This window comes from Diceros bicornis, chromosome 18, assembly GCF_020826845.1.
Source record: "Diceros bicornis minor isolate mBicDic1 chromosome 18, mDicBic1.mat.cur, whole genome shotgun sequence".
NCBI classification, from domain to species: domain Eukaryota; kingdom Metazoa; phylum Chordata; class Mammalia; order Perissodactyla; family Rhinocerotidae; genus Diceros; species Diceros bicornis.
The window spans coordinates 49,861,123-49,887,816 of record NC_080757.1 but is presented as its reverse complement, the minus strand read 5'-3'; the positions used below and the strand labels follow the sequence as shown (position 1 = coordinate 49,887,816).

At 42.1% G+C, this 26,694-nt stretch overlaps 1 protein-coding gene across 1 annotated transcript in view; it reads right to left on the bottom strand.

Annotated features, from left to right (window-relative positions):
- Nucleotides 1–18,989: 18,989 nt before the first annotated feature.
- The window catches only part of GNA13 (G protein subunit alpha 13), a 41,403-nt gene continuing 33,698 nt past the window's right edge, over nt 18,990–26,694 (bottom strand). The window contains exon 4 of the mRNA XM_058561428.1: nt 18,990–23,106. Within this exon, the coding sequence (XP_058417411.1) occupies nt 22,534–23,106 (573 nt within the window). The 3' untranslated portion in view covers nt 18,990–22,533. The remainder of the gene's footprint in view (nt 23,107–26,694) is intronic.

The following is a 26,694-nucleotide window of genomic DNA, read 5'->3' as shown; positions in this document are numbered from 1 at the left end:
AATGAGCAAAAGCAGACTTGCGTTTTTGCTATAAGGTCGTTCCTTGGAAAATAGGCATTGGGGCCCGAAGGATCTCCTGTAGCACTGGGGGAGCCAAGAAAGGTGACACGAGGGGAGGAAGAAAGGCCAGGTGAGGTGGCCTCTGTGACCTCTGGAGGATGCCATGACCCCCCTGGGTGACTTCCCCAGCCACTGCTGAAGGACGGCAGCATGGTCCCCTGGGCTGTAGCTACAGCTGAAATTTTCAGTTTTCCTTTCACGTTCCCCTTTTCAGTCTCCAAGAAGGCGGGGGGAGGGGTGCCCTGAGTGAGACGCAGATGAAAGAGGAAGTGTCTCAGCACTGACCAAACCTAAGACGGCCCATCCCATCGGTGACCACCATGGAAATACCAGAGACAGCCTCCTCGTCATGGAGACTTTCCGGGGGAGGGGACGGCTGCTGCCCAGAAGCAACCAGCTTCCCTCTGGCCAGGTCACCTCGGGGAGCCGCGGGAGCCTGCGGTCGCCTGTCTGGAGGCAGGAGGAGCTCCCTCCGCTGGGCTTCCGATGAGCCGGAGGCAGGGAAGGCCTCCTCGCCCCTGTGTGTCCCTCCAGGCTTCCTCCTCACAAGCTGGAATCCACTTAGCTCACAACACGGAGATGGCCAGGCTGCGTTAAATGCAGGTCCGAGGGGGCCGTCCTAGGACCATGAGCCGTGAACACCTTGCCTCCAATTCACTCTCCAAGTCAGTCAGCAACCCCCACTGACACCTGTGGGGTCCAGCTGGCGCTAACTTAGGGACAGGATGGAGGGCCTGACAGCCCTCTGAGGGAGAGGACGTGAAGACAAGTGATAGGGTGACAAGTGGTGGAAACAAGTGTGGAGCACAGGAAACGGGAAGGAGACGGTCACCAGAGGTGACAGTTGAGTGGTTAAAAAACACACACTCCTTATGCAATGTAAAAATACATTTCTACTCGAGTCAACATAATGAGAGACAGTAGTAAGACATACTTATAATAGAAGAAGTTGGAAGGACAGAAAAGTAGACAAAAGAACAAAATCACTCCTGGTCCTTCTGCCCAGAAATAACCTGTGTGAACACTGGCTGAACTTTTAGGCTTTTTCGTGGTGTGCATTTTTTAGCATAATTGTGATCATATGGGACCTCCAAAATTGTACATACTGATTTTTCAGTCTATTTATTTCTCATTCCAGAAAGAAGGCATATAAATCTGTTCATCACAGTGTTGTTTATAATTCTGAAAACTGGAAAATGAATATTCATCATTAGCATTTCAGTCAAATAAATAAAGGTATAAGCTCACAATAAAATATTATATAGTCACTAAAAAGATTGATCTCATGCTATTTTTATTAACATGGAAGGATGTCACCAAGATCTTGCAGAATTTTTAAAAAAAGGTTTCAAAACAGTATCTATAGTTTGAGCCTATTTACATAACAACATGGTTGTATGTGTGTGTAAAGAAGATGCTTGCCAAAATGTTAATGATGGTTCTTTCTAGAAGAAGGGCTTTCTGTGCTGTTTATTTTATTCTTTATATTTTTTGGTACTATTTAAATTTTTTTGTGTTGGCATTTACTAGTTTTATATTTTATAAAACTATTTATTTGAAAAAAAATTTTGTAAATCTATACTTATTGATATAAAATCTATCCATTATATAGTGAGTGAAAATGAGAGTTACAAAACCTGTACATACTATGATCCCATTTTGGTATTTGACATTCTTTATATACAAATTTATGTATTTTATATATAAAATTTGTGAATACAAAAATATATAAATTACAAATGTTAGGTAAAAAATTTACGAATGTATTTTACATATACATAAAACAAGTTTAAGACTTATCTTGTGTTTGTTTTTTTTTAATAATGACTGTGTTATATTTTAAACAATAATGATATTTCCATCGTGGGGAGAAAAAGGTAAAATTTTGGGCTGAGTGTTGGAGGAGTAGGGACCGGCCAGTCCAGGACAGTCCAGGCTGAGGGAACAGTACGCACCAAAGACACAAAGTCACAGCAAAACGTGGCACCTTTTTCGGCCGCACCGCCCCTGGCATCTGACACCGCAGCGCACTCCCTCCTTCTGGAAACTCCTCCTCACCTTTCCAGGTCACTATTCTCTCTGGGCTGCTCAGTGGCGTTCATCAGCCAAGCAGGCACCACTGAGGGGCAGGTGCGGGGGATGAGGGAATGAGGCACAGGCTAATGGCCTTGGTTTTGTTGGGTGGGGTCTCCTTAGAGATCAGGAGGATTAAACTAGCCTGCTTCATAATATTCTAGGGGCTCAGGCCTGTGCACCACGGGGAGAGAACCTAGAATCCACGGTTAATGCACTTCAGTTCAAGTTGAGACACCACCACCGCCTCGATGGCCTGTGTCAGACATGATATTTTACCTCCCTGAGCCTCAGTATCTTTATCCACAAAATGGGACAATAAGAACCTCTACCCCATCAGGCTGTTGAGAGGATTAAATGAGACTTGGGAAATGACCCTCACAGCTAACTGTTTATGGTCAGAAGAAGCTGCCTCCAATATGACAGCAAGGCAAAACCCCACAGGCAAAACGAGAAGCCCTGACATTTCAGCAGGTCATTTTTGGCCAAGAAACCGGCACTCACGACAAGTACTTGTGATATATCCTCGTGGCTGGACCCGTCGGTCACAAGCTCTAATTATGGAAACGCTCTCTGACGGAGCAGCCTGCTGTCTTGAGTCACCGGGGCGGCGTTAACTCCTAGGCCGGGAACTCTGCTGGAGACCGGGTGGAGATAAGTACGTTCTAACAACAAGAAAGCAGTGATTTATAATCATTTTCACCCAGAAAGATCAATTTACAGTCCTGACAGGAACCGGCTTCTGAAACAGCGCGTGGTAAAAATAACTCACCAGAGTCACCTCCTTCTACTTCCTTGAAGCGCCTTCTGTTGCATTTACTCCTATTTAGAGTCTCTCGTCTTACATACTCACGTCTGTTGATTCAGGATCCCGCCTGGTAACCCGGGGGAAATATTTTCAGTGCTAATTCAAATAACTTCAGCCCTCTCGTAAAACACAAAACGCGAGAAGATTCTGCTTAACGTGATGGCTATAAAATGGCTTCAAACCGATTAAGCTTTTATTGACGGCCCTGGGTGCGAGAGGGCGAGAGAATGTTACTTCCTTTCAAGGGTGTATATGTCTTCCTCCTTGCTAGTTGGATTTCTTATCTGGAGTCTTCTGGAGCTTGTTTTCAGAATCGTCAAGGTGTTTGTTAACAGTGAAAGCTCTCCTTTGCCCGATTCTGTGGCACAGCCATTAGCAGCACATACGTGGAAGGATGGCCCCAAGATCTTGCTGAATTTTAAAAAGAGGTTTCAAAACAGTATATATAACTTGGGCGTATGTATATAAAAACATGGGTGAATGTGTGTGTAAAGAACATGTTTCCCAAAATGTTAATAGTGGTTAATAATCATGAGAAGAAGCCATGGGCTTGAGTCCCAGCTGTGCCTCCGTCTGAAGTTTGTGACCTCGGACAGCCTCTCTGAGCCTATTTCTTTATTTCTGAAACTGGGAGAGAGTTGTTATAGGGTTACATAAGATATAGTAAGCACTCTATAAATGCTATTTATTATGATTCTGCACTTGGACCCTGAAGAAATGGATTCTGCCGTTTGCTGTAGTAGAGACCCAGAGAAACAGTGCAGCAGTTGAAATAAAACACAACTTACTGACATTAGGTGTCACCTGGGGATGATCCAGCACAGCAAGGTGGGTCAGACTGCTATTATCCAAGTTCACAGACCGAATGATGTAGAAAAAGCCCAGTGCTATTTAATTGTCACCCTCAGAGGGCTGAATCCATGTGTTCCTAGATCCGCACATTCATTCCCAGGAGGCATAGGAAGCCAAATTCTAACAAGTTTTCTTGGTAAACATGGGGGATCCGTTGGATGACACCCAAGGTCCCTGCCATTCAAAGGCCTGGTAAGTTTCTCTGCATGATGAGATCAGAGCTGTCCCAGACCTCGAAGTTGGTGCTCCTGGACTATGCGAGAACGACCAAAGTTTGTCTCTCTGACCCTCCATTTTCTGTTGTTGGCCAACCCCCTTCTGACTGGCACATTCTTAAGATATGTTACAAAAGGTTCGAAATGTTTTCATAAATATGCTTTTCTTATATCCTGCAATTCCAATCAAGTCTTGCTGAAGGACCCATTCTGACCTCTTAAGGTGACTTGATATTTCTTCCTTCTACTCCCTGTGTGTTAGTTTCATACCCAAACCTCCAAGTAGGGTTCCCAGATACAATGCAGGATTCCCAGTTACATTTGAGTTTCAGACAAACAATGTTCAGATAAACAAGCTTGCGTGGGACATACTTATATTAAAAAATTATTCATTATTTATCTGAAATTCTAACTAACTGGGCATCCTGTCTTTTAATTTGTTGAATCTGGCAACCCTAGCTCCAAGGGAAATCTTATTTCCCTGTTTCCAAATTCTTGGAGGTGGTGGTGACCTCATGGTTGGTCATGTAACCCATACACCGTTCTGGGAAGGTAAGAAAGATCACTCTGTGTGCACAAAGACACATTCCACACAAATAGCAAATGTCTCCCCGTGCAAGGCACGGCGCTGGGTGACTCCGGGAGACACACAAGCCCTGCTTTCAGGGAGGCTGCAGTGGAGAATATATAAACAGCCACCATGCAGGGCAGAAGCAAGAGCCGTGTGGAAGGTGCTCCACATGGTCCAAGTTCAGAGGGGAGGGAGGGCGCGTCTGCTTGGAGGGGTGGATGAAGGAAGGCTCCTTGTCGGGGTGGCATTTGATGCACCTTAAACAACACCAGCAGGTGGGGACGGAGTAGTCTGGCATTCCTGGTGGAGAGAGTGACTTGAGCACAGGTAAAGTAGAGAGAGAGAATGAGCATGTTTGGTGGCTTCCTTTGGGCAGAGCATAAAAGAGTTAAAGAGGCAAAGAAGGGAATAAGGCCAGAAAAAGGGGGTTAGATTAAATAAATATGCAAACAAAAAACAAGCCAGAAAAAGAACCGAGAGTCACCCAAACTTTCTGTGAGTATAATTTTCAGATACTGAAATGTCCCCAAATATTCTCCTGGGGTAGGAGGTGGGGGTCATCTTGTCCTTTAAGGAACTGGTTTTATCACATCTAGAGTAAGTGGCATTCACAAACAGATGGTGCCACCACTTAACTCAGTTGTGGGGTCAAGCAAAGGGAACGAGAAATAACCAGGTGTGTTCAAGCAAAGCGGTAAACGTCCGGGTGAAGGTGGCCCGCGGAAGAAAACATGGATGCCCCGCGTTACAGATTAGACACAGTCCAGAGAAGTTGGCCAGGGAATGAATTTCTGAAAAGTAAATTCATTTCCTATTTTTCAATAAAAAATAGAGTCCTGGGCTCTCAAGTCTAATCTGCTAATTTATCATGTGGCCTTTAGCAAGTGTATAAGCTAAAACGTCAGAGGGGACTCTCTGTTCTCATCTGTAAAATGAGACGGTGGCCCAAATTACTACATTTCCCTCCAGCCAATCCAAAGGAAAGCTCTTGGTGACAAAGGGGTTAGCAGTACGACAGGCTCACTCAGATGGCCCCATGGTACTTGCGGTCCCCTTAGTCCAATCTCAATAAGATGAATGTAGATTAAGCAAATCCTAGGAGCCAGCCACTATGAAGGGTGCTGAGGGGTAGAACCATCCCTCCATCCCTCCAAGAATCAGACTCTGCCTGGAAAGACAAGACATACAAAGTAGTTTGTTCCAGTGATGGCCCAAAGTGATCCACACCTCCTGGTTTTCATGCCTCCTGGTATTCAAGGAATTCATCCTTGAATCTGGGCAGCTTAAAACAATAGAACGTGACAGAGGTGACACTGTACCAGCTCTAGGCCTATCCCTTAAGAAAGCTTGGTGGATTCTGCTTTTGCATTCTTGGGAGCCCTGAGCTACCATCTTACAAGTCTGTCTATCCTGTTGGAGAGGCCACGTGGGGAGGCCATGTGGAGAGGGAGAGGCCCCAAGACTCCGTGGAGGAGGACTGAGGAACTCAGCCAGACGTGTGCCTCCTGTTCGAGCCCATCCAGCCACCCCCAGATTCCAGAGCCAAACCAGCTGAGACACTTGACATGGGGACAGGGATGTCCATCTTGGATGTTCCACTCAGATAGAGACCAAGCCGCCCTGCCGTGCCTTTTTAAACTCCTGACCCACAGATTTGTGAGCAAAGAACATCGCCGTTGTGCTAAGCCACTAAGTTTTGGGGTCTGTTACACAGCACTAGGTAATCAAACCCCATACTCTCAGGAAAGGTCAAATGCCCATAAAAATGTCAGGAATCCGTGCCATCTGGCTGATCAGGTTTCTCAGGGTCAAAAGAAAGGACATGCCCAGTTTAACCACAGGCAGGAGTGTGTACTATTGGGGACCAAACAGGAATCCCCTGAGGACCCCCGTTTTCTGGACTCTGGGGTGGGACTGGGTGACAGGCCCCAGAGGAGTTTCTCAGCCCTTGCTCAGAGCACCCTTGGGCTGAGGGACCTGCCCCGACTTTGCTCAGCCACAGCTGTGCTTCCCCAGCAAGGCACTGGCCCAGATGCCACAGAATCGGGGCCACAGAATCAGGGGTCCCTCTGCTAGACAGACCACTGTATGCCCCCCACCTTCCGAGCAGTAGCAAAAACCAAAAGAAACAGGTGGTAACAACAAGTGGGGGCAGAGCAGGGGGTGAATGGAGGCAGAAAAAACCCCCAGAGACGGGAAGGCTGCTGCCAGGGGCTCCTTCAGTGAGGCCTGGACAGAAGCAGGACGGAGGGTGGGAGAAGGTGCACACCAAGGAGGGGGCTGAATTCAGGGCCCTGGACTGGCATGCAGGGCAGGCTTCCCGGGCAGCAGCAGGTGCTGGGCTTTGAAGAGTGCACGTGCTTCGACAGGGTCAGGAAGGGACAGGGTGTTCTGCACACAGGGGACGACCCCTTGCACGTGTGGGCACGGGAGTGAGGGCATCCCAGCTGTGGAGGTGGGCTTGGGACAGCGGAGGCTTTGGGGGGCAAGAGAGGCAGGGGAGAACCATGAATGCCAGGCCAGGGCAGCCTACAGACCAGACTGTGATGGAAGGCAGGGTTCCTCATGGACCCCCAGCAGCTAGCACGTAACAGATGCTGGATAAACATTTGCTGAATTGATGGATGTCACTTCCAGGTCATGGGGAGACATTGAATTATTTCCACAAGGGTAACCCGAGTGAAAGCAGTGATGCTGGGTGACTAGATGAAGGGGAGACTGGATGAGGAAGGCCCACGAGGCTTCTGCAGTGTCCCCATGAGAGGAGACGAGGGCAGGGCCAAGGAGGGGGCAGCAGGGCTGGAGATAAAGGATGGAGGGAGCATGGTCCTCAGGAAGACTTTTACCAGGATGGGCAACCATGGTAGGAGGGGGTCTCGGAGCCCTGGGCTCTAGTCCAGCCTTGCCATTAAATCGCCATGTGACATGGGCAAGTCACCGCCTCTCAGCTCCGTCTCTGTGAATCAAAGGTGTCAGAGAAGAAGTTTCTCTTCTGCTTGGAGACTTTGTGATTCTGAAATTTGGTGACTAATATGAAGTGTGGGTGGGGTGGTGTCAGGGAAGGGAAGGAGCTGGAAGGGTCACAGATAGTTCTGAAGAGGGCTGTGGAGAAAATGGTGTGGCCGTCGGCAGAAATAGGAAGTCAGAAAGGAGAGCTGGGCAGGGAGGGAAAGATGATGCGTTTGCTGTTAGGGAAGTTTGGAGGGGACGAGAGCACGTCTGCAGAGCAAATGGGCAGTGGAGACACAAAACCACAGCCAGCTGGGACCTTCCCTCTGTGGCCCCCACAAAAGGTATCCCTGTCCTAACCCCTGGAGACTGTGAATGTTACCTTATACGGAAAAAGTCTTTGCAGGTGTGATTAAGTTAAGGTCTTGAGATGGGGAGAACATTCTGGATGATTCAGATGGACCTTAAATGTCATCATATGTATCCTCATAAGAGGGAGGTGGAGGGAGATTTGACACACAGAGGAGAAAGCCATGTGAGGACAGAGCAGAGAGAGATTTGAAGATACTGGCCTTGAAGATGGATGTGATGCCGCCACAAGCCAAGGAATGCCGGCAGCCCCCAGAAGCTGGAAGAGGCAAAGAACGGATTCTCCCCAGAGCTGCCAGAGGGAGCACAGTCAAGCGATATTGTGTTCAGACATCTGGCCTCCAGGACTGTGAGAGGAAAGATGTCTGTTGTCTTAACCCAGACTTTGTGGTAATTTGTTACAGCAGCCACAGGAAATGAATACATTGGCCACCCCCTAAATCACTGACTCTTAACCCACAGCCAGGTCCCCTCACCCGGGCTCCAGGTTTAGTGTTTGCTTCTGTTATCTCTTACTCCTCAGATGAGCCTGTGAGGCAGGAAGTGTTAGTATCCCCACTCCCAAAGGAGGAAACGGGGTGCAGAGAGGTCGGATAACGTTCCAAAGTTCCCAGAGCTGACCCATGACCGAGCCCAATTGCCCTGAGATGGGTGTGACTTCAGAGGGTATCCTCTTGACCACTCTGCTAGTCTATCTCCCAGCTAAACAAATATTCCTAAAAATGTTGCCTTGGCCAGGTTTCAGGGTCTCGTAGCGAAATCAGTGCCTTACTCTCCTAGTGCCCTAAGTCGTAACAATCACGCTTCAAAATCCCAGCTAGTCACAGGGTTAGAGCAGGTTAGACCTGTCACGGTCCTTTGAGCGTCCATCTCCTGTGACCTGATATGTCACAGGGGAGCAAACTAGGATCCTAAGAAGGGGCAGCTTGTTCAAGGTCTTAAAGTTGGTCCCCTGATGTTAGAGCCGGAACCAGAAGCCAGTTCAGAACATTCCCAACCCAGTGCACTGAGTATGTTTTAGGAGCATATTAAGCAGCTTAAAAGTGAAAAGAAAGGCTGGCTTGGTTACATGACCCCTGCTATTTAAGACAGTCCCAAGACCACTCTCCAGAATTAAAATAAGTCAAATGCACTTTCCTTATGCACACTGGGCGTGTCAGGTGTGATGTCTGCCACCCACCAGAGGGTGCACAGGGAAGCAAAATTGGGCATTTCCCAGATGACCAATTAGATCAGAGAGGTCATCTGACCAAAACAGGCCCATCCATCAGCTGACTGGGGGCCCATGGGGGCACTCTCCAATGGGGCAAGCTATTGGATTAATCAGACTAGCTCCCTGTAATGAACTGGAGGATGTGGAGAGGATTGACGAGACAGAGAAACAGAGATAGAGAGACAGAGAGAGAGAGACGAGACAGAGCACACTGTCCCCTTGCATCCTGGAAGCTTTCTCAGACAGGGCATGCACATCCTCACTCCCCATCCTGCAGGAGGCCTCGGTGATTCTCCATTCCTCACAGTGGACGCGAGCCTCCTACAGAGCTCACAGGGCCACTGCAGAGGCAAACTTACACAATTAGCTGATTTTCCCCCCAGCCTGTTTGCTCTGCATTTTTGCATTCAGATATCTATGCTTTTAATTCCTTCTTAGGTGATATAAATGCCTTCCTGAATTTATTTCACTGTCGGTCACGCTAGTGAATCCGCCTTGGGCAGGTGGATTTGCAGGGGAGTCCTCTCTCCTGAGACGGGTCCCGGGACGGGCCCCAGCTGCAGGCAGAAAGCACACCATGTTCTATTTTTTCACACTCGAAGGACCAAATGAGATGGGGGTGGGGCCATGCAATCTGCAACCCTATTTTCTCTATATCAATCTTGCCCAAATTAAAAATATTTGAAAAATGAATGTCGAACCCTTTACCCATTGAGGAATGTTTAGTATCTGCCTGAAGACAATGCTAACTTTAAAACATACCTATTTTGGTTTTCCCATAGTAAAAATGGAGTAGAGCTAAACTCCATTGGTCATTAGTCATTGATCTGATAATGACTGATACCTGTGGTGCTCAGCCAGTCACAAGATTGGGGTGCACGTGTGTTTTGCTTACAGATCCTATTAATATAAGGCTGACCTTCTCCAACTGCACCCTCCCCTACAACCACCAACATCAACACAACTCCGTTCTCAGGGGGCTTTTAGCTCAAGTATCACCTCTGGGTGGCAAAGATCACAGCCTGAGAATTTCACATGTTGATTTCCAATTTCTTTAGGGGAAAATTGTCAAGGTGAAAAAGGAAACAAAGAGGAGGATGAGAGGGAAGAAAGAAGACATAGAAAGCGAAAGGAGTGAAAAAGAATAAAGTAAAAAAGGTAAAATTAATAATAGCTACCCCCAATTCCTAACTGGTGGCTGGCACTGTAGCAGCTTCTGCATTTAATGTCTAATAACAATCTTACTGCACAGGTGTTATAGATGAGGCAGTCAAAGCCCAGAAAGGCTAGTCATTTGCCTAACGTCACACAGCTTAGTAAGAGAAACCTGGATTTGAATCCAGTTCCTCTTGCTTCAAAGCCCATGTTCTTGTTTGTCAATCACAGAATCATCTATAGTCATTTTGTAACAATCTTAGAAAACAAGGGGAAAAGCAGCACAGTAATTCTCTAGAAAAGTCATAATTTAGAGTTTAAAGCTTGGGTGAAAAAAATGTCAATTTAGAGTTTAAAGCTTGGGTGAAAAAAATGTCGTGAGTTATGTCCTCTGCTGGAATTGGCAATTGCTCAATAAAACCTCTTGTTTTATTGAGCAAAGAAGCCATTAAAGAAATGGATCACCCAGAGACTGGTGAGAAAGTGCAGCCTCTTGGGGTTTCGTTGTAATGAGGCCACACGAGGACTGTGGCTGAGATGAAAGCATCTTGATGTCATGGATTTGGCATAACTCAGACTTGCACGCCTTCTAGTATGGACCCCACTCGAGTCTAGGCTTTGAAGCTGTTTTTACACTTACAACACCACCCCCATGAGGCCATGGTCTCTTTATTTTTTCTAACCTTTTATTATGAAAATTTTCAAACATACACAAAATTTGGAAGAATAGCATAATGAACAATTAATATTTTGCCATTTGCCTTATCTCTCTGTCTGTCTCTCTCCATCTCTCTCAGGGAGAGTTCTTGCTGCTACCCCCACTTGAAAACTCTACCATGCCTCAGTGCCTTTGCACATGCTGTACCCTCTGCCTAGCCCTCCCTATGTCCCACTCACCTTTTATCATAGCCTTCCATATTTTGGTTTCCCCTATTGGGCAGTGAACTTATTGGGGTGGGAATAGGGAGTTGTTTCTCCTCTTTACTTCCAGTGCCTTACAGAAAGCTGCTCAATTAAAGATGCTTTCTCATTTCAACGCTGTTCCATCCATCCAGCATGCAGCCTTTCCTGCTCCCTATGTCCAGGTATATTTAAATCATCTTTGAAGGTCCAGCCCAAATGCCTTCTCTTCCACAAAAGCGTCCCTGATTCCATCTAGATGGAAGTAATTGCCTTTCTGTGAAGGCCTGTAGCACTTTACCTAGTCCCCTTGAGCGTTATTTATTACTGTATATTGTGGTTTAATTATTCATGTGCCTATATTTTATCCCCCACAAGACTGTGAGCATCTCAAATTCAATTCTACAAGTGGATCATTTTCTTATCACCCGAAGTACCTAGCACATAGGTGACAAAGTAGACATTTAATAAATTCAGTTAAATTCCAAAAATATTTTTTGAGCATTTACATGTATCTAGCAAGTTACTAGATTCTGGACATACAGAGGTTAATGAGGCAGACACAGTAATCTCTGCCTTCCGGAAGCTTACCATCTGTTCTAGAAGTCAGACTGGAAAACAAGTAATTACACATGTGATGACTGAGATCAAAGGAGAAGTAGGGGAACTGTTTTATAGGAGGCACAGAGAGGCTTACACTCTGCTGGTCAAACGCAGGGCTGCTTTTTTGCTTTTGAATATATATTGATTTGTTTGCTTACTACAAAAGTAACAGATGCTCTCTACAGAAAATTTAGAAAATGGAAAAGTGTAAAAGAAGACAAAATATCTTGTGATTACCATCACTCTGAAAAAAAAGTTAACATTGCGGTGTCTCTTTTCAGTCTTTTTGCAAACTGTGTGGGGTGACTGAAGGCTCAAATTCTTTTTTAAAAACAGCCTTATTGTGTATATAATTCATATACTATAAAATTCATCGATTTAAAGGGTACAATTTAATGGCTTTTAGTATATTCACAGAGTTGTGCAACCATCACTATAATCTAATTCGAGAACCATCTCATCATTCCAAAAAGAAGCCTGGTAACCATCAGCAGTCACTCCCCATCTCCCCCGCCACCAGCCCTAGGCAACCACTAATCTCTGTTCTGTGTCCATAGATTCGTCTATTCCGGACATTTCATATAAATGGAATCATATAATGTGATTGTAAAGATTAAGCCTTTTGTGACTGGCTTCTTTCACCCAGCATAATGTTTTCAAGGTTCATCTATGTTGTAGCACATGTAAGTACTTCATTTTATTGAATAATATTCCGTTGTAGGGATATGCCACATTTTATCCATTCATCAGTTGTTAGACATTTGGGTTGTGTCCACTTTTTGTCTACTATGAATAATGCTGCTATGAGCATTCATGTACAAATCTTTCTATGGATATATGTTTTCAATTCTCTTGAGTATATACCTAGGACTGAAATTGCTGGACCATATGGTAACTCTACATTTAACTCTACGTTTAACAATTTGAGGAACTGCCAAACTGTCATCCAATGGGGCTGTACCATTTTATAATCTCACTAGCAATGTATGAGGGTTCCCATTTCTCCACATCCTCACCAACGCTTCTGATTGTCCATTTTTTTGATTCTAGCCATCCTGGTAGGTGTGAAGTGGTATCTCATTGTGGTTTTGGTTTGCGTTTTCCTGATGGCTAATGATGTTGAGCATCTTTTCATGTGTTTATTCAAAGCTCCAATTCTGATTTGGACGTTGTTGCAAAACTCTTGGTTACTTCAAGTCACCAGTATTCACTGGTGAATACAGTATTCACTGGTGAAAAAGCCTGCGGTTTGGTAGCCAAGTGCCCTTTCTGGGCGCCGCTCACAGATAGTTTTGAGCTGGCTTTTGTAAACAATTATGAGGACATCCTTGGACAGAAGCCCTTTACTGTTAGAGAATGTCCCCTGGACACAAAAAACTAACAACAAAAAAGACCCCAAACTCGAGGACCATAAGAGTAAAACTAAAATAAAGCTTCATCTTACAATGTGGAATAAAATCATTTCATTACTTTTCATTACTAAAGGGGTAAAATTTACTATCAAATTTTGAGATATCTTCCCCAAACTGAGAATTATTCACGCAATACCAGTGATCCACAGAATACGGCACCAGTTTTTAAATTTTCTGTTCTGTTCTCTGGTGCCACAAAGAAGGCGTGGTTCAACTCATGAAAATCTGGAAGGTCTTCGAGATATTGGATTTATCAGAACATTGGAGATTTCAGAACCAAAATCACTGGTGTCTGGGAGAAAAAGTCTGGTTCAGAAGTAATCTGATTTGCAAGAATTCGAAAACAAATTGGGCATCATCATTGCTACTATCGTTAAGAACAGTTCACAACACTAGTTTGGGCAAGAAGGTCACGCAGAAAGATACAGGCAGACACTAAGTGAAATATGCAACTATTTAGAACAATTATCATTGGGACTTATGCTAATGACATGTTAATGAATCATATATAGGGATAATTAGACAGAAACATCAAAGCTATTTACAGTGGTTGTGGCAGGGTACTAAGATTAGGGGTGATTTAGTTTTTGGTAGTATATGGAGAAAGTTTATACCAAAAAGTTGTCAAACAGAAGATGCTCAGGAGCTGCTGGATTCTTACCCCTCCACCGATCACTGAAAAAAATGGTTCTTGGAGAAAAAAAGGCAGAAAGTCAAACTAGATTCATGCCAATCTTGATGACATTTTAGTGACTGTTATGGGCTGAATGTTTGTGTGCCCCCCGAATTCATATGTTGAATCCCTAATCCCAATGTGATGGTATTTGGAGATAGGGCCTCTGGGACGTGATTAGGTCATGAGGGCGGAGCCCTGATGAATGAATTAGGAGATGCCAACTAGCTCTCTTTCCACCAAGTGAGGCTACAAGGAGAAGTTGGCAGTCTGCAAACCAGAAAACGGCCCTCCCCGGAACCCGATCATGCTCGAACCCTGATCTCAGACTTCCAGTCTCCAGAACTGTGAGAAATAAATTTCTGTTGTTTGTAAGCCATCCAGTCTATGGCACTTTTTATAGCAGGCCAAACTAAGATGGTGACCATAAAACAAATGAATCTGACCTTCACGTATCTGAAAGCGCCAATGTGTTTTTGAGGCGATCAGATCCTAACTTTCAACACCTCAGGAAGACTAACAACGTACTCTTGAATGTCCATGGCTTGTTACAAGGAAATTCCCCATTAAGAAGAGTGCAGGAAAAAAATTTAAAACCACTGGGGATCAATTTTTGAAAAACCTATTAAGTCAAAGATACTTATAATTTTTCTCATGAAGTCCTTCCCTTTATTATTTTTTTCAGAAAAATTTGAAGACTTTATCATAGGAACTTTGTATTATAAGCTATAATGCTATACCATGCTACAAACAATTTTTGTTATGAGTTGGAATATTCTAGAAGGCTTTCAAGAATCTGAATGTAGTAAAGAACACGGAAGCCATTTAGCTCAACCTCCTTATTTCTCAGATATTCAGTCTAATCAGGCCACTCCTCAAACTGGTGACAGTCAACTTGAGAGCCACTTCTCACACTGGAGGCAGGACGTTTTAAGTGCCCTGAGAGAGGAATAAGGTGGGATACGTACACAAAGGAAGAAAACTGCTCCTAGCCTCGAGGTGGTAGAAATCCAGCAGTCTTCCTCAGAGCCCAGCCTTGAAGGATGAGCAGGATTTGGCCTCTGGCAAAGAGAACCAGAGAGAAGAACCAGGAGGAAAACAGCGATCTGGTTTAGTTGGAGTGAAGGAAGCAGGAAGGGAAGGCTGGCTGGCAAGGGAGGTTGACGCTAGATGCCTTGAATGTCAGGCAGGGGTTTGAACGTAATTCTGTCATATGCACGTTAGAAAGGATAACGCTGTACAGCATACCTGTGTTAAATTGGTACTCATTACTGATTTCCATAAAGCTGGGCATCCAGCCTTTAGTTTGCAATGTATTCCTCTTTTACACTGATTTATGGCATCCTCCCCCAAACTATAACCTGCTACATAAATGCAAGGATTGCCTGTACAAATTTAGCTTTAACATGTAATTTCACCAATATCGCTGAGCCATGGGCGCTGTGATGTTGTTTTTTTCAGGATGAAGTTTCGATGAACTCATTTTCGCATTAAAATAAACCAGCTAGTTAAATCCCACAAAGTTTACAAGACCTGAGATTTTTCCATGTAGAATAATAGGAAAATAAAACAACTATACTTTTTCTCTCCCAAGGTCAGCAGTGTTTGGCCTCCAGCGACACCTTGCGTGCTTGTTTCCTCTCTTCTTCACGTCTGACAGGGGCAGAAAATCAAGCCCAAGTCTAAAGCCACGGTATAGTTAATTACACAAGAATGATCAACTTTTCAATAGACTTTGTTGCTTATGTTTTCCTATCATGTACCTTCATGAGGAAAAATACAAATCAACACACCACTCCACTCAGTATAAATGTTAATTCTGGACACAACTTCCCTCAGTATTCTTGTGGCCAGCAGAGAAGCTTAACACAGCTGCCTCAAATAGTTTGTATCGAAACCTTGTTTGAGCCTTCTGTTGTGTTGGCACACTTGAAAAAAGGACACTTGTGAAACACAGTTGCAGAGTGTTTTCAGATACTTCCAGCTCTAACCACAATACTGTAGTTCAGGTACCCCACTAATTTCTCAGGAGAGATTACAGCATGTATTTTAAAACATTGCCCTAAGTCATTAGTCTTTTTGAGAATTTGCCAAATTTCCCATCACCAAAACAAACCTCTGGTTTAACCTGTAAACTCTGAGTTTCCTGCATTCCCATGAGACCACAGTCTCTCTTTTCTCTTTCAGCGACCCACATTGTGGGCAATGGAACAGGTCATTGTGAGAGAGCGTCCCATGCCAATGATAACGTGATTGTGCCAGACCACGATGGTGCCAAAATACTTTACTGGACAATAGTTTGAGTTTTAGCTTAAACTATTCAAACAAATTCATTTGTTCCTTTGACAAATGAATATTCTCTTGTTCCAACAACAGCATAAGAATTTTTTTAAAAGATTTCTTTGTTTTGGGGATTCAAATACTCAAGTGAGTTTAGTTTCAATTTTAAAAGTTCTTAAATCTCTTGAAGAAAGCCTTTAACGACCTGTTTCCAATCTACAGATTTGTTGATACTTGGAAATTTACAGATATTTTTAAGTCCAAATTTTTCTATCTCAGTTTGTCTTGGGACCAACAGTGAAATCCCACGTTCAAGGTGAAGCCTTGGAGCAGAACATTCACTGGCCCGCAAGGCCTGGAGCCAAGCAGTCTCAGAGCACGGCCACTGCCACTGAGCATTTACTCCCATTTGCTTTGCAATTCAATTGTGGGGAAGGGCCCTTCATCTGCTTTGGGGAAGAAAAGTGCATGCTCAGCTTTCAATAAATGTCAGTTAAGGAAAGGCATCAACATGCCAAATTATTCAAGGACTGCCAAGTTAGCTGAAGTTGTAGGGGGAAAGGATGTTTGATACGATTTGATGAGAGTGGTACTCTACCTCTGTGGTCCCCAAAACACACAACCCGGTCTGATCATGAGAAAAACATCAGACAGATCCCAAAAGAGGGACGATCTACAAAATACCCGACCAGTATGCCTCCTCCTCAAAACTGCCAAGGTCCTCAAAAACAAGGCAGGTCTGAGAAATTCCAACAGCCAAGAGGAGTCTAAGGAGACTTGACAACTACACATAAATGGTTTCCTGGATGGATTCTGGAACGGGAAAAGCTAAGGAAATCTGAATAAAGTATGGGCTTTAGTTAATAATAAAGTATCAATATTGGTTCATTAATTATGACAAATGTCCCATACCAACACAAGATGTTAATTGGGGAAACTATTATAATGGGTGTGGGGGACAGGGGAACCCTACTATCTTTGCAATTTGTAAGTCACAGTCTAAAATAAAATTTACGGAAACAAAAAATGAGTGGTGACGTTGGTTTGTTTTAAAAACACCATTCCAATTACAATAGACATGACAGCATTGCTCCCGCAGGCGGACAAACCGTGAGCCCGGAAACACCCTCGTGAGGCTTCAGCAAGTTTAAGAGGAGCGGAGAGAAAAATGAGTGGTTCCCCTTTCCCCATGCCCATGTCAAAACGTACTAAGTGTCTGGGAACTCCCTTGGATGAAGTCCACCACTCCATCTTTAATAAGGAAAAGTTTATAGACTAATATTAAGGCAAAGTATTGTTGGAGATCTGCTGAAATAGAGATTTCTGTGCTTTAAGTCACTAGATGAAACTTTTGCTTTCAAGCTTTAAACTAAGTATCTGCTTTACACTTTCCATTTACCGAACTGTTAGTTTAAATAACATCGTAGTATTGAATAGTTTATAAAAGTTTATTAAATGTCAGTAATTTTTACAAAGCAAATATTAATAGCAAGAGGCAAAGATTTGGCAAAATACATACAAAAGTAAAAAGCCTTAATGAACTAGTGACTCATTTTATAAAATCAAACCATTCTTTCCACTTTCAGCCCTCCTTTAGAAATAATTTATTGCCAATCCTGAACTAAAGCACTGACAGAAAAAAATTTACAACAATATCAGATAATGTGCTTAGTTCCTGGAAAGTTATAAAAAGATATATGTATAAAAAATTCTAAGCCACAGATACTTTTATACAGAGCTAATACAAATCATGTTTTTTTGGGTACAGTATCTATGAGGTTGTTACAAAATATACTTTTTGATAAAACTCCTTGTGGCAAATGAGCTCTCACTTTAGAGTAGAATAGAAAAGCCATTTAAAACATTTTGCGATTCTGCTTTCAAGAAAGAGGTAAAGAAAGGGTAATGGCGTAGTTTGTTGCATTGTTACATATACTTTCCAAGAATTAACCCCTACCCGCCCCTCCCTTTTTATTCCCTGGTGCCATCAAATAGGCATGAGTGAGGAAAAATGCATCACTTACTATGGCAAGAACTATTACACACAGGCTTTCCAAACACAAACCCAAGTCAGATACCAAGTAAGGAGCATATTCTTATCACGACATTCACTGACTGAAAACTGATGCATAGTCGGTCCTAGCACACTTTGATTCATCTGGAAATTTTCATCATTATCAATAGCAGATATGGATAGGTCGCAGAATCTCTTATCAACCCAGAAAATACTGCCCTATCATAACACTTTTTTTTTCCACATAAGCTCTGGCATTTGAAATCAGATGGTTAGACCTGGATGCCACAAGAATGAACATATTGGAACATACTGTTAAATGCTAACTATACATTCAAGTACAGACATAAGAATGCTAGTGGTACAACACTGTACTTCAAATTATGTTAATCATCACTTACCAGCCTAAGGCTAATATCGACTGATGGTACTTGAAAAAGCCATAAAGTCCAACTTGTTTAAAACGTTTTATACTTCAATCTCTAGCACAAATTTATGAAGCCTAACCTCGTACCGTAAAATAATGCGTATGTACTACATTATTTACTTTATTTGGAACATGGAGACACATACACACCCACTCACATACAATCCCTCTTTTCCTCACGCTTACTAGACTGAAAAGCCGATCTATATCCCATGGTTAAAAAAAAATCAGGACTTTTAGTCAAGCAGCACAACATATGGACAGATTATTTGTGACTAATGGAATTTAATAGATTGAAATGATGGGAAAGAGAGAGAAAGTGACTGGGTACTAAGTCAGATTTCCAAATGAAAAAGACGTGCAAAATTTGTCATCTTGATACCTCAAAACTGAAAGAAATGAAAAGGTAACAGAGTGACTTCCTCTAGATTTATTAGGGAGTTTGTTACAAACGTTTGAGCTTTACAGGCATGATTTCATGGATTCAAACAAAAAGTTAAGAGTTCACACTGATATTTAGCCTTCTCATTACATATACAGAAATAACATTGCTACAAATTGCAATGGAGAGAATCTTGTTTCAAATGGCTTGGTTTGGGGTTTTGTCTAAATGTATCATTATATAATCAAAGCACCCATTTGAGGGCTTCTCAACTAGTGATTTGAGTTTCAGATCATAACAGAACATAACTTGGTAACTTTATTCTTCATATAAATAAGGCATAACCGGATATGTGTACTAATGCTGAAAATACATTTTATCAAAAGCATAAACACAAGTATTTGGGTATACACTGGAAGTTAAGATTAATTTATTCACTCTTACAAAAAATTATAGGGCATATGATTTCTGTTGAATCTAAATCAATACTTCTAATTATTTCTGGTATGAAGATAACCGTACTTCCTTTTACTTTAAACCAACCACTGCCACCAACCGAGCAAGGATTTCCCTAAACAACCTCACTTGAGAGATTAACCAGCAGATCTTCACTATGTAAGATAGACGCCAATGCAACTTCAAAGAAAACAAAACAGAAACAAATGATCTTTTTCACTCCACACTGCCTTCTCCAGTTGTGGTTACTCTCCAGCTATCAAGTGCCCTTTCCAGACAGTAAAATTGGAATGGAGATTTCAATTTAATACAATATTTGGCAGAAGACAACGATTAGGTTATTAAACATAACATTTAAGGTGGCAGAGGCACGCCTTAAATTATTTGGATCTTCAGAAAACATTTGACAAAAACTTTTCCCTATTAAAATCAAGGCCCAAATATGTGGTGTTCTTTGATTTATAAGGCAACTCTATATATTACAAATATCTTCAAGGTCAATGAAGACACTTGTATGACATTTCTCAAGAATCAAATGAGAAGACATTCAGATTTAAGAACAGAATGTAAAAAGAGAATCAGGCACATTTTATTCCAAATCACAACCATGAAGACCTAAAAAATCAAGCACACCAAAGAACTTATTATTAAATATACTTTTTTAGAGATAGGGGAAATTGGCATAGTGGAAACTATGCACACATTTTCAATTTTGCTCACTAAATTTCATCTCCCTCTTCATATAGTGGTATTTCAAAAGGATCCAGTTTTCATGAGATACGTGTAAGACTCCTGCAAATGGTTTAAAAATACAGTATATAAAAAACATGAACTAAAGCCTTCAGATTGAACCTTATAGTTTCACTGAGTGTCTAAACAAGCCTGCCATTAAATATAAGTAATTTATTACCTCAAAATATACCCTAAATCTTAAAAGAATGTTGACTCTGAGACATCACACACATCAGAAAAGAAAATTGCAAACGCCCAAAATAATACTGTATCTATTTGGTGTTTTAACATTTCTTGGTAGTAGTCAAAATAAGGAAACTTTGTGATTTCTGCTTTGTCAGGCAATATTTATGGTTCATATCACAGATCTTAAATATAACTTAAATAAGACTAAGCTTCCTCTTTATACAGGGAACTTACTTTAACCTTCACTGGAGTTAAATAATGTTTTGGCCATTCAATAAAACTATTTGCTAAATTTACACAGTCTCCACCAAAAAGTCTAAATGTTACTGTGCACATTTTCAGATAGTCACTAGCACTGAAATTTTTCTAACTCTGTGAATTTAAACAACGTATTCTTTCTGGCAAGAAGCACTAGACGTAGAACTACTCAAACATACTCAAACATACCTGAACTATACTATGAACACTTGCATTACGATGTGGGGCTACATGTCTGTAGCGCTCATGTATTACGAAGGCATGACGCCACTGGAGGTTACCACAGATATAATGATGGTGGAACTTCAAATGCAAGAAAAGTCAGGTACATTAGGAACAATCCCTGGTTAGCTCACTTTCTGAAAAGCCCTACTCTCACAGTAGACAGCAAGACAGACCAAGAGCCATTGTCTTGGAAAGGCTGGTGATCCATAATGTTGACCAATCTTTCAAGGACTTTCTAGCCAATAAAATTCCTGAGAACACAGTCAGTTATACAGTAAAGTGACAGATATCACAGTCAATCACAATTTTCAGGAAAAAGACAAAACTTGTCAGATTTTCCAAACTGTCACCAGCCTTGTGCATCTGTTTCTCTAATCCAATTCTAACACTACACCTAACCTACAAAGCAGTATTTTTAGGACTGCAAACCAGCCATTCTGATGAGTTCACTATCACTGTATCTGTAATCACAAAGCTACTTCACAGGCCCGTTTTAATTTGGTAAGAGGTGGGGGGAGGTCAAATGTAGTCATCTTTTGGTGTGAACTAAAAAAATTACTACTCATTTTCTTAGAAGTATCCTCAAAACATTCAAAATATACCTCCATAAAGCTGGAATTTCATAAACAATAATGACACAAAAATGTACATACTGTATCTTTTAGAGACACACCAAAAATGAACAGGAATCTCAAATAATGCCTTCTTTAATAGTCGGACAGGAAAATACCACCCTTGGCAAGCTCCAAATAAACAAGAAAAGTCCCATAAATGCCACAGTCTGGAGTTGATGGGAACAGACAGGAGAGCAAAAAGAAGATGGTTGTGATGGTGCAACAATGATTTCCTACAGTGAGGACCAAAATCATCTGAGACAGGATTTAAAAGTCTGAGAGTAAAACACATAACATTCTGGAAAGGGTATGTTTATTTAGAAAGTTCTGTTATCAAGTTGTTTGTAATTTTAAATATGCAAAGGGCAAATTATATTTCACTCATTCCTTTTGATCATAACTATATACGGCATTGGCTTGCCTTCTGCTCTTCCCGTACCATTTGTGAACTTTCATTAGCATCAGACCAGAAATCCTTATGTAAACTTTAAAACACTAAGAACATTACCTTCAGAAACCACAGAAATTTTAAAACAAAACAATTGTTGTATTTATAAGCAATTAAAAAAATACGAAGGCTAAACCTGTGTAAATCTACAGAATGCCATCCGCTACATCAAACTTTTTTTCCAACAGCCCTTTCAAAATAGGTCACCATAAAGCAGCACAAGTGTCACTGCTGTGTAGGGCAGACAAGAGCTATCTTACTTGTTCTAGAACTGAATATTCTTAAGCTCATACCTACAAATATTTAAGGACACCTTCTATACTTGGCACTACAGGAGAAGTCAGTTTGAAAAGGGGAAGAACTTAGCCTGAAATATACCTAGTTTGAGTTCCGGCAGGAAATTACAACTCAACTGGAATGGAAGCCACAGTGGAACAGATCAAAGCCTGAACTTCAGCAGATACTGGCGATGTGTCATTCAGCAGCTTTCAGCCACAAACCCAAGTCTGAAGAAGAAGGACTAAAATTTCCAAGAAGTTAAAGACAGAATCAAGATTTTTCTAATTCCTGTTATAAACTGCTATTTTAAAAAACAAAACGAAACAAATAGAAAACAATCAAAAAGACAAAGATATTAAAACAGCAAGTCTTCTGTACATCACTGTAGCATCAGCTGCTTGAGGTTGTCATGAAGAATAGTATCCTTCACGTCACGGAAAACAAGGCGGATGTTCTCCGTGTTGATAGCGGTGGTGAAGTGGTGGTACAAGGGCTTCTGCTGCTGGTCCCGGCGTTTGTTACGGAAACATTCCACCAGGAATTTTTGGACGTCTCTTAAGCAGTGGGGATCCCCTTCAAAATCTACGAAATAGTCTTTGATGCTCACAATTTGCACTTTCTCCTCAAGCAAATCTGTCTTGTTTAAGAAAAGAATTATGGAGACATTGCTGAAAACCCGGTTATTGACGATTGTTTCAAAAATGTTCAGAGACTCTGTCAGGCGATTGGTCAGTCGATCTTCCATAAGCACCTGGTCAAATTCACTTGAGGAGACAAGGAAAAGTATCGACGTCACGCTGTCGAAGCATTCAAACCAACGTTTTCTTTCTGATCTTTGACCACCTACATCAACCATTTTGAAAGGAACATTTTTAATTTCAAAGTCATACTCATGAATGCCTTTGGTGGGTCTTCTGGCAAGCAGAATATCTTGTTGTGATGGAATGTAATCCTGGAAAAGAAAAAAACTGTTTTATACTCAGTAACCCAGAAGTAATTAGAATTTTTAATGTACTATTAACTGGTCTAGTGAATGAACATGCAAATAAAATTATCTTCCTAACAACATCTCCTGATAACATTAAAGCATCAATACCATTATTACACTCATTATAAAATGCCAAGATATATTAAAATGTTAGTGTACAAAGACTGGTTCAAAATTCACTGCAAATGAGCAGCACCTACTATTTTTTTCACCCTGCAATACTACTCAAATTTAAGTCTTATCCACCAACTGCCCTTATGCCCCCACCCACTGCTGTGTATCTGTAATTATTCCTTACCACTACCTACTCTTAGCTCCAGCAGTGACCTTCCTGCTGGCACATCCCCCTGTTCCTTGCTCCTCTATTAAAAGCAATGAGGTTTGAAATGCCCGTTTGTGAGGATCACTTCCCAGTTCAAGGTTCTGCCCGTCTCTCTCTAGCCCATTCTAAACATTCCTTTACTGTGCCCCCGCCTTCATGACTAAGAACTTCTATACAGATCACCCCATGTTATCACTGCTGCTATACTACATGTGTGGAAAACAGTTCCTCTACTACAACTAATTAAACAGATTTACGTTGGGCCACTTCCTAGGTTTGTCTCCAGGTAGTCTAAGTGGCTGTGTTCCAGCTTTCTCATCTATTGACACAAGTGGTCACTTACTCTGTCAACACCTATGGCTGTGAAGTGAAGGTGACCATACCTGGCCTACCTGCCTCGGAGGGAGAGTTTACGCAAAGATCAAATGTGCCCCTCTCTGTGACCGCGATCAGTCAACTACAAGCCCCTGAACAGACAGAAGCTGCTGGTCTCATAAGTCACCAGCGACCCCGACAGCGCTCTTCCTTATGCAACGTAACTCAGTTCTTTCTTCCTAGGCTAGTATTTTTCCAAAACTTTGACACAGCTTTTTGGCAATACTGAACAGACGAGCTTTTAATGCTCATCATCAAGGTCAAAATGCTTTTTTCAATTGAGGCAAGATTTTAAAACAATGTCGATTGTTGTTCACAATCCTCTATTCTATGCCTTTCCAAATAGTGTAATAGGATTTTAAAATTTCATTACAATGTAATACTTATCTCCTCAAAATGGTGCAATGGAATTAAGAAAAAAAAAAAAAAAAAAACAGGCAGTTCTCAGATATCTGTAACCCACAGCATTTATTAAATAGCTTGAGGACTCTCATAAATGTGTTGGTGTTTCCATGCTTCCTCCTAGCTTTTGTTCACATAGCCACCTCCTTTACTCATAATCAGCATACCTACACAATTTTTAGCCTGCCCCCGCTTATCTGCTTAACATTTTATCTAGAACTGTTCCACATGCTGATACAGTTGTATTGCATTTTAAGAGTATAAAATACATCAAATGGATTAAAGTGCTATAGTTTACATACACATTCCCCTACTAGTGGTCATTTAGGTTGTTTCCAATTTTTTGCTTTAATTAATAGAAATGCTGCAATTAAAATTCTCATGCACATACTTTTCTCTTCTTGCACATATTTCTCATGCACATACTTTTGGACTATTTCCTGAGACTAAATAACCAGGAATAAGATTACGTGGTCAAGGTTATGAACATTTTGATGACCCTGGACTTAATGACCAATTGCTTTCCAGAAAGGTGGTATCAACTTACAACGCATATGTGTGCCAGCTGCCTCAGAAACATGCCAGCCCTGAGTTGTTGTTTTTCTTTTAAATTTTCTAATTCCATAAAAATAAAAAGTTCTTTGTTATTGCCTTAATTAGGAGTTAACAATCTAGTTAGGAGGCTAAAGACTAATTCACATGAGGCACAAAACACAAGACAATTCAATCAAGTGCTAATTGGCCTGGCAGAGTAACAGTGATTAGGACTGTGAATTCTAAAGGCAGCTCTCCACATACTAGCTGTGTGACCTTGGACAAGTCACTTAACCTCTCTGTATCTCAATTTCCTCATTTGTAAAATACAGACAATAACATTCATAGGGGTGCTGCCAGGACTAAATGAGTTAAATGGGTGAAGTGCTTAAGAACTGTGTTCAGCATATAGTTTATGTGTTACCAGTCTAGCTGTTCCTACTGTGTCTACCACCACCACTGTGGCCACCACCATCGCCAATGCTGTAAAGAGGGAAATCAAGAAGGCTGTGAGACCGAAGTAAACTTCCATTCGAGTCTTGAGTCTCTCATTTTTAAATGCTCACCATTCACTTGCACTTGACAATCTATTTACAAACACAAGATGTTCAATAAGAACTCATTTTCTCCCTCAACTCCTGTGAGTCCAAGTAGTATGCTTTCCTTTCTACTTCTTGCCCCACCAACAATCCCAGCATTCTTTATGCCTCCCTATCACCTTGGACTCTTCTCTATTGTCTCCTATTTTCTATCAAATCCTGTTGCTCCTTCTTTGAATCTTTCTGACATTTTCCCTTTCCTCTTTATTTCCACTGTCCCCATCTTTTTCACCTCAGGCATGGATTACCATCTCTTCACTAGTTTCTCTGCCTTGGAGGTCTCACACCTCTTGGATCCATCTCTAAGCCATTCCCAGGCTAACCTTCCTATATGGTGACTTCAAAACTTATGGTGCGGTTCCTCACTGCATCAGGTCCAAACGTGGCTGACTGGCTTTCATGGCCCTCCTTACTCCCTGTTTCCTGGAACCAAACCGGTGGGTGGTTCCACACTGTGCAGGCTTCCCACAGAGCCTAGCACCAAGACCTGCCCAAAGCTGCACGTCTTCATACCATCACATGTCCATTCATTTGCACAGCAGTGCAAGTGCAATGAACGGTGCATCCAACCCAAGCTACTGCCTTCTAGAAATTTGTGTTTATAAGGTAGAGCCAAGAACTTCACATAACCTTTGTCACGCAGACATGCCTTCTAAGACTAAACACATCCAGCTGTCTCCCATCTCGGTGGGCCACATCTCCACTTTAAATATCTAAATCCCATCCATCCCTCAGGCAGTTCAGATTTACTTACTCTTATGGGCTAGCTCCAACTTCTCCAGCCAAATCATCTCTCTCCACTCTGTGAACTAATACTATCTTCATGATCAGTATCATTTAACTGTCCTCTGTTTGTTTTATTTATGTTAGTTTTGTCTCTGACTAGAATGAGTTCCTTAAATACATGGATCAAAGAACAAAACAGCTAACACTGAGAATTTATTACATGCAAGGCACCATTCTGAACACCTTACTGGGTGCTATGGACTGAATTGTGCCGTCCTCCCCTCCCCCCCCTCAAAATGCCTATGTTGAAGCCCTTAACCCCTAATGTGATTATATTTGGGGATAAGGCTTTTTGGAGGTAACTAAGGTTAAATGAGGTCCTATGGGTGGGGTCCTAATCAGATAGTACTGGTGGCCTTATAAGAAGAAGAATGCTAGATCTCTCTCCCTCTCTCTCTCTCTCCCCACATGTAGTGCTGAGCAAAAGCCATGGGAAGACACAGTGAGAAGGCCACAGTATGCAAGCCAGGAAGAGTCCTCACCAGAAATCAAACATGCTGGCACACTGAACTTGGACTTCCCAGCCTCCAGAAC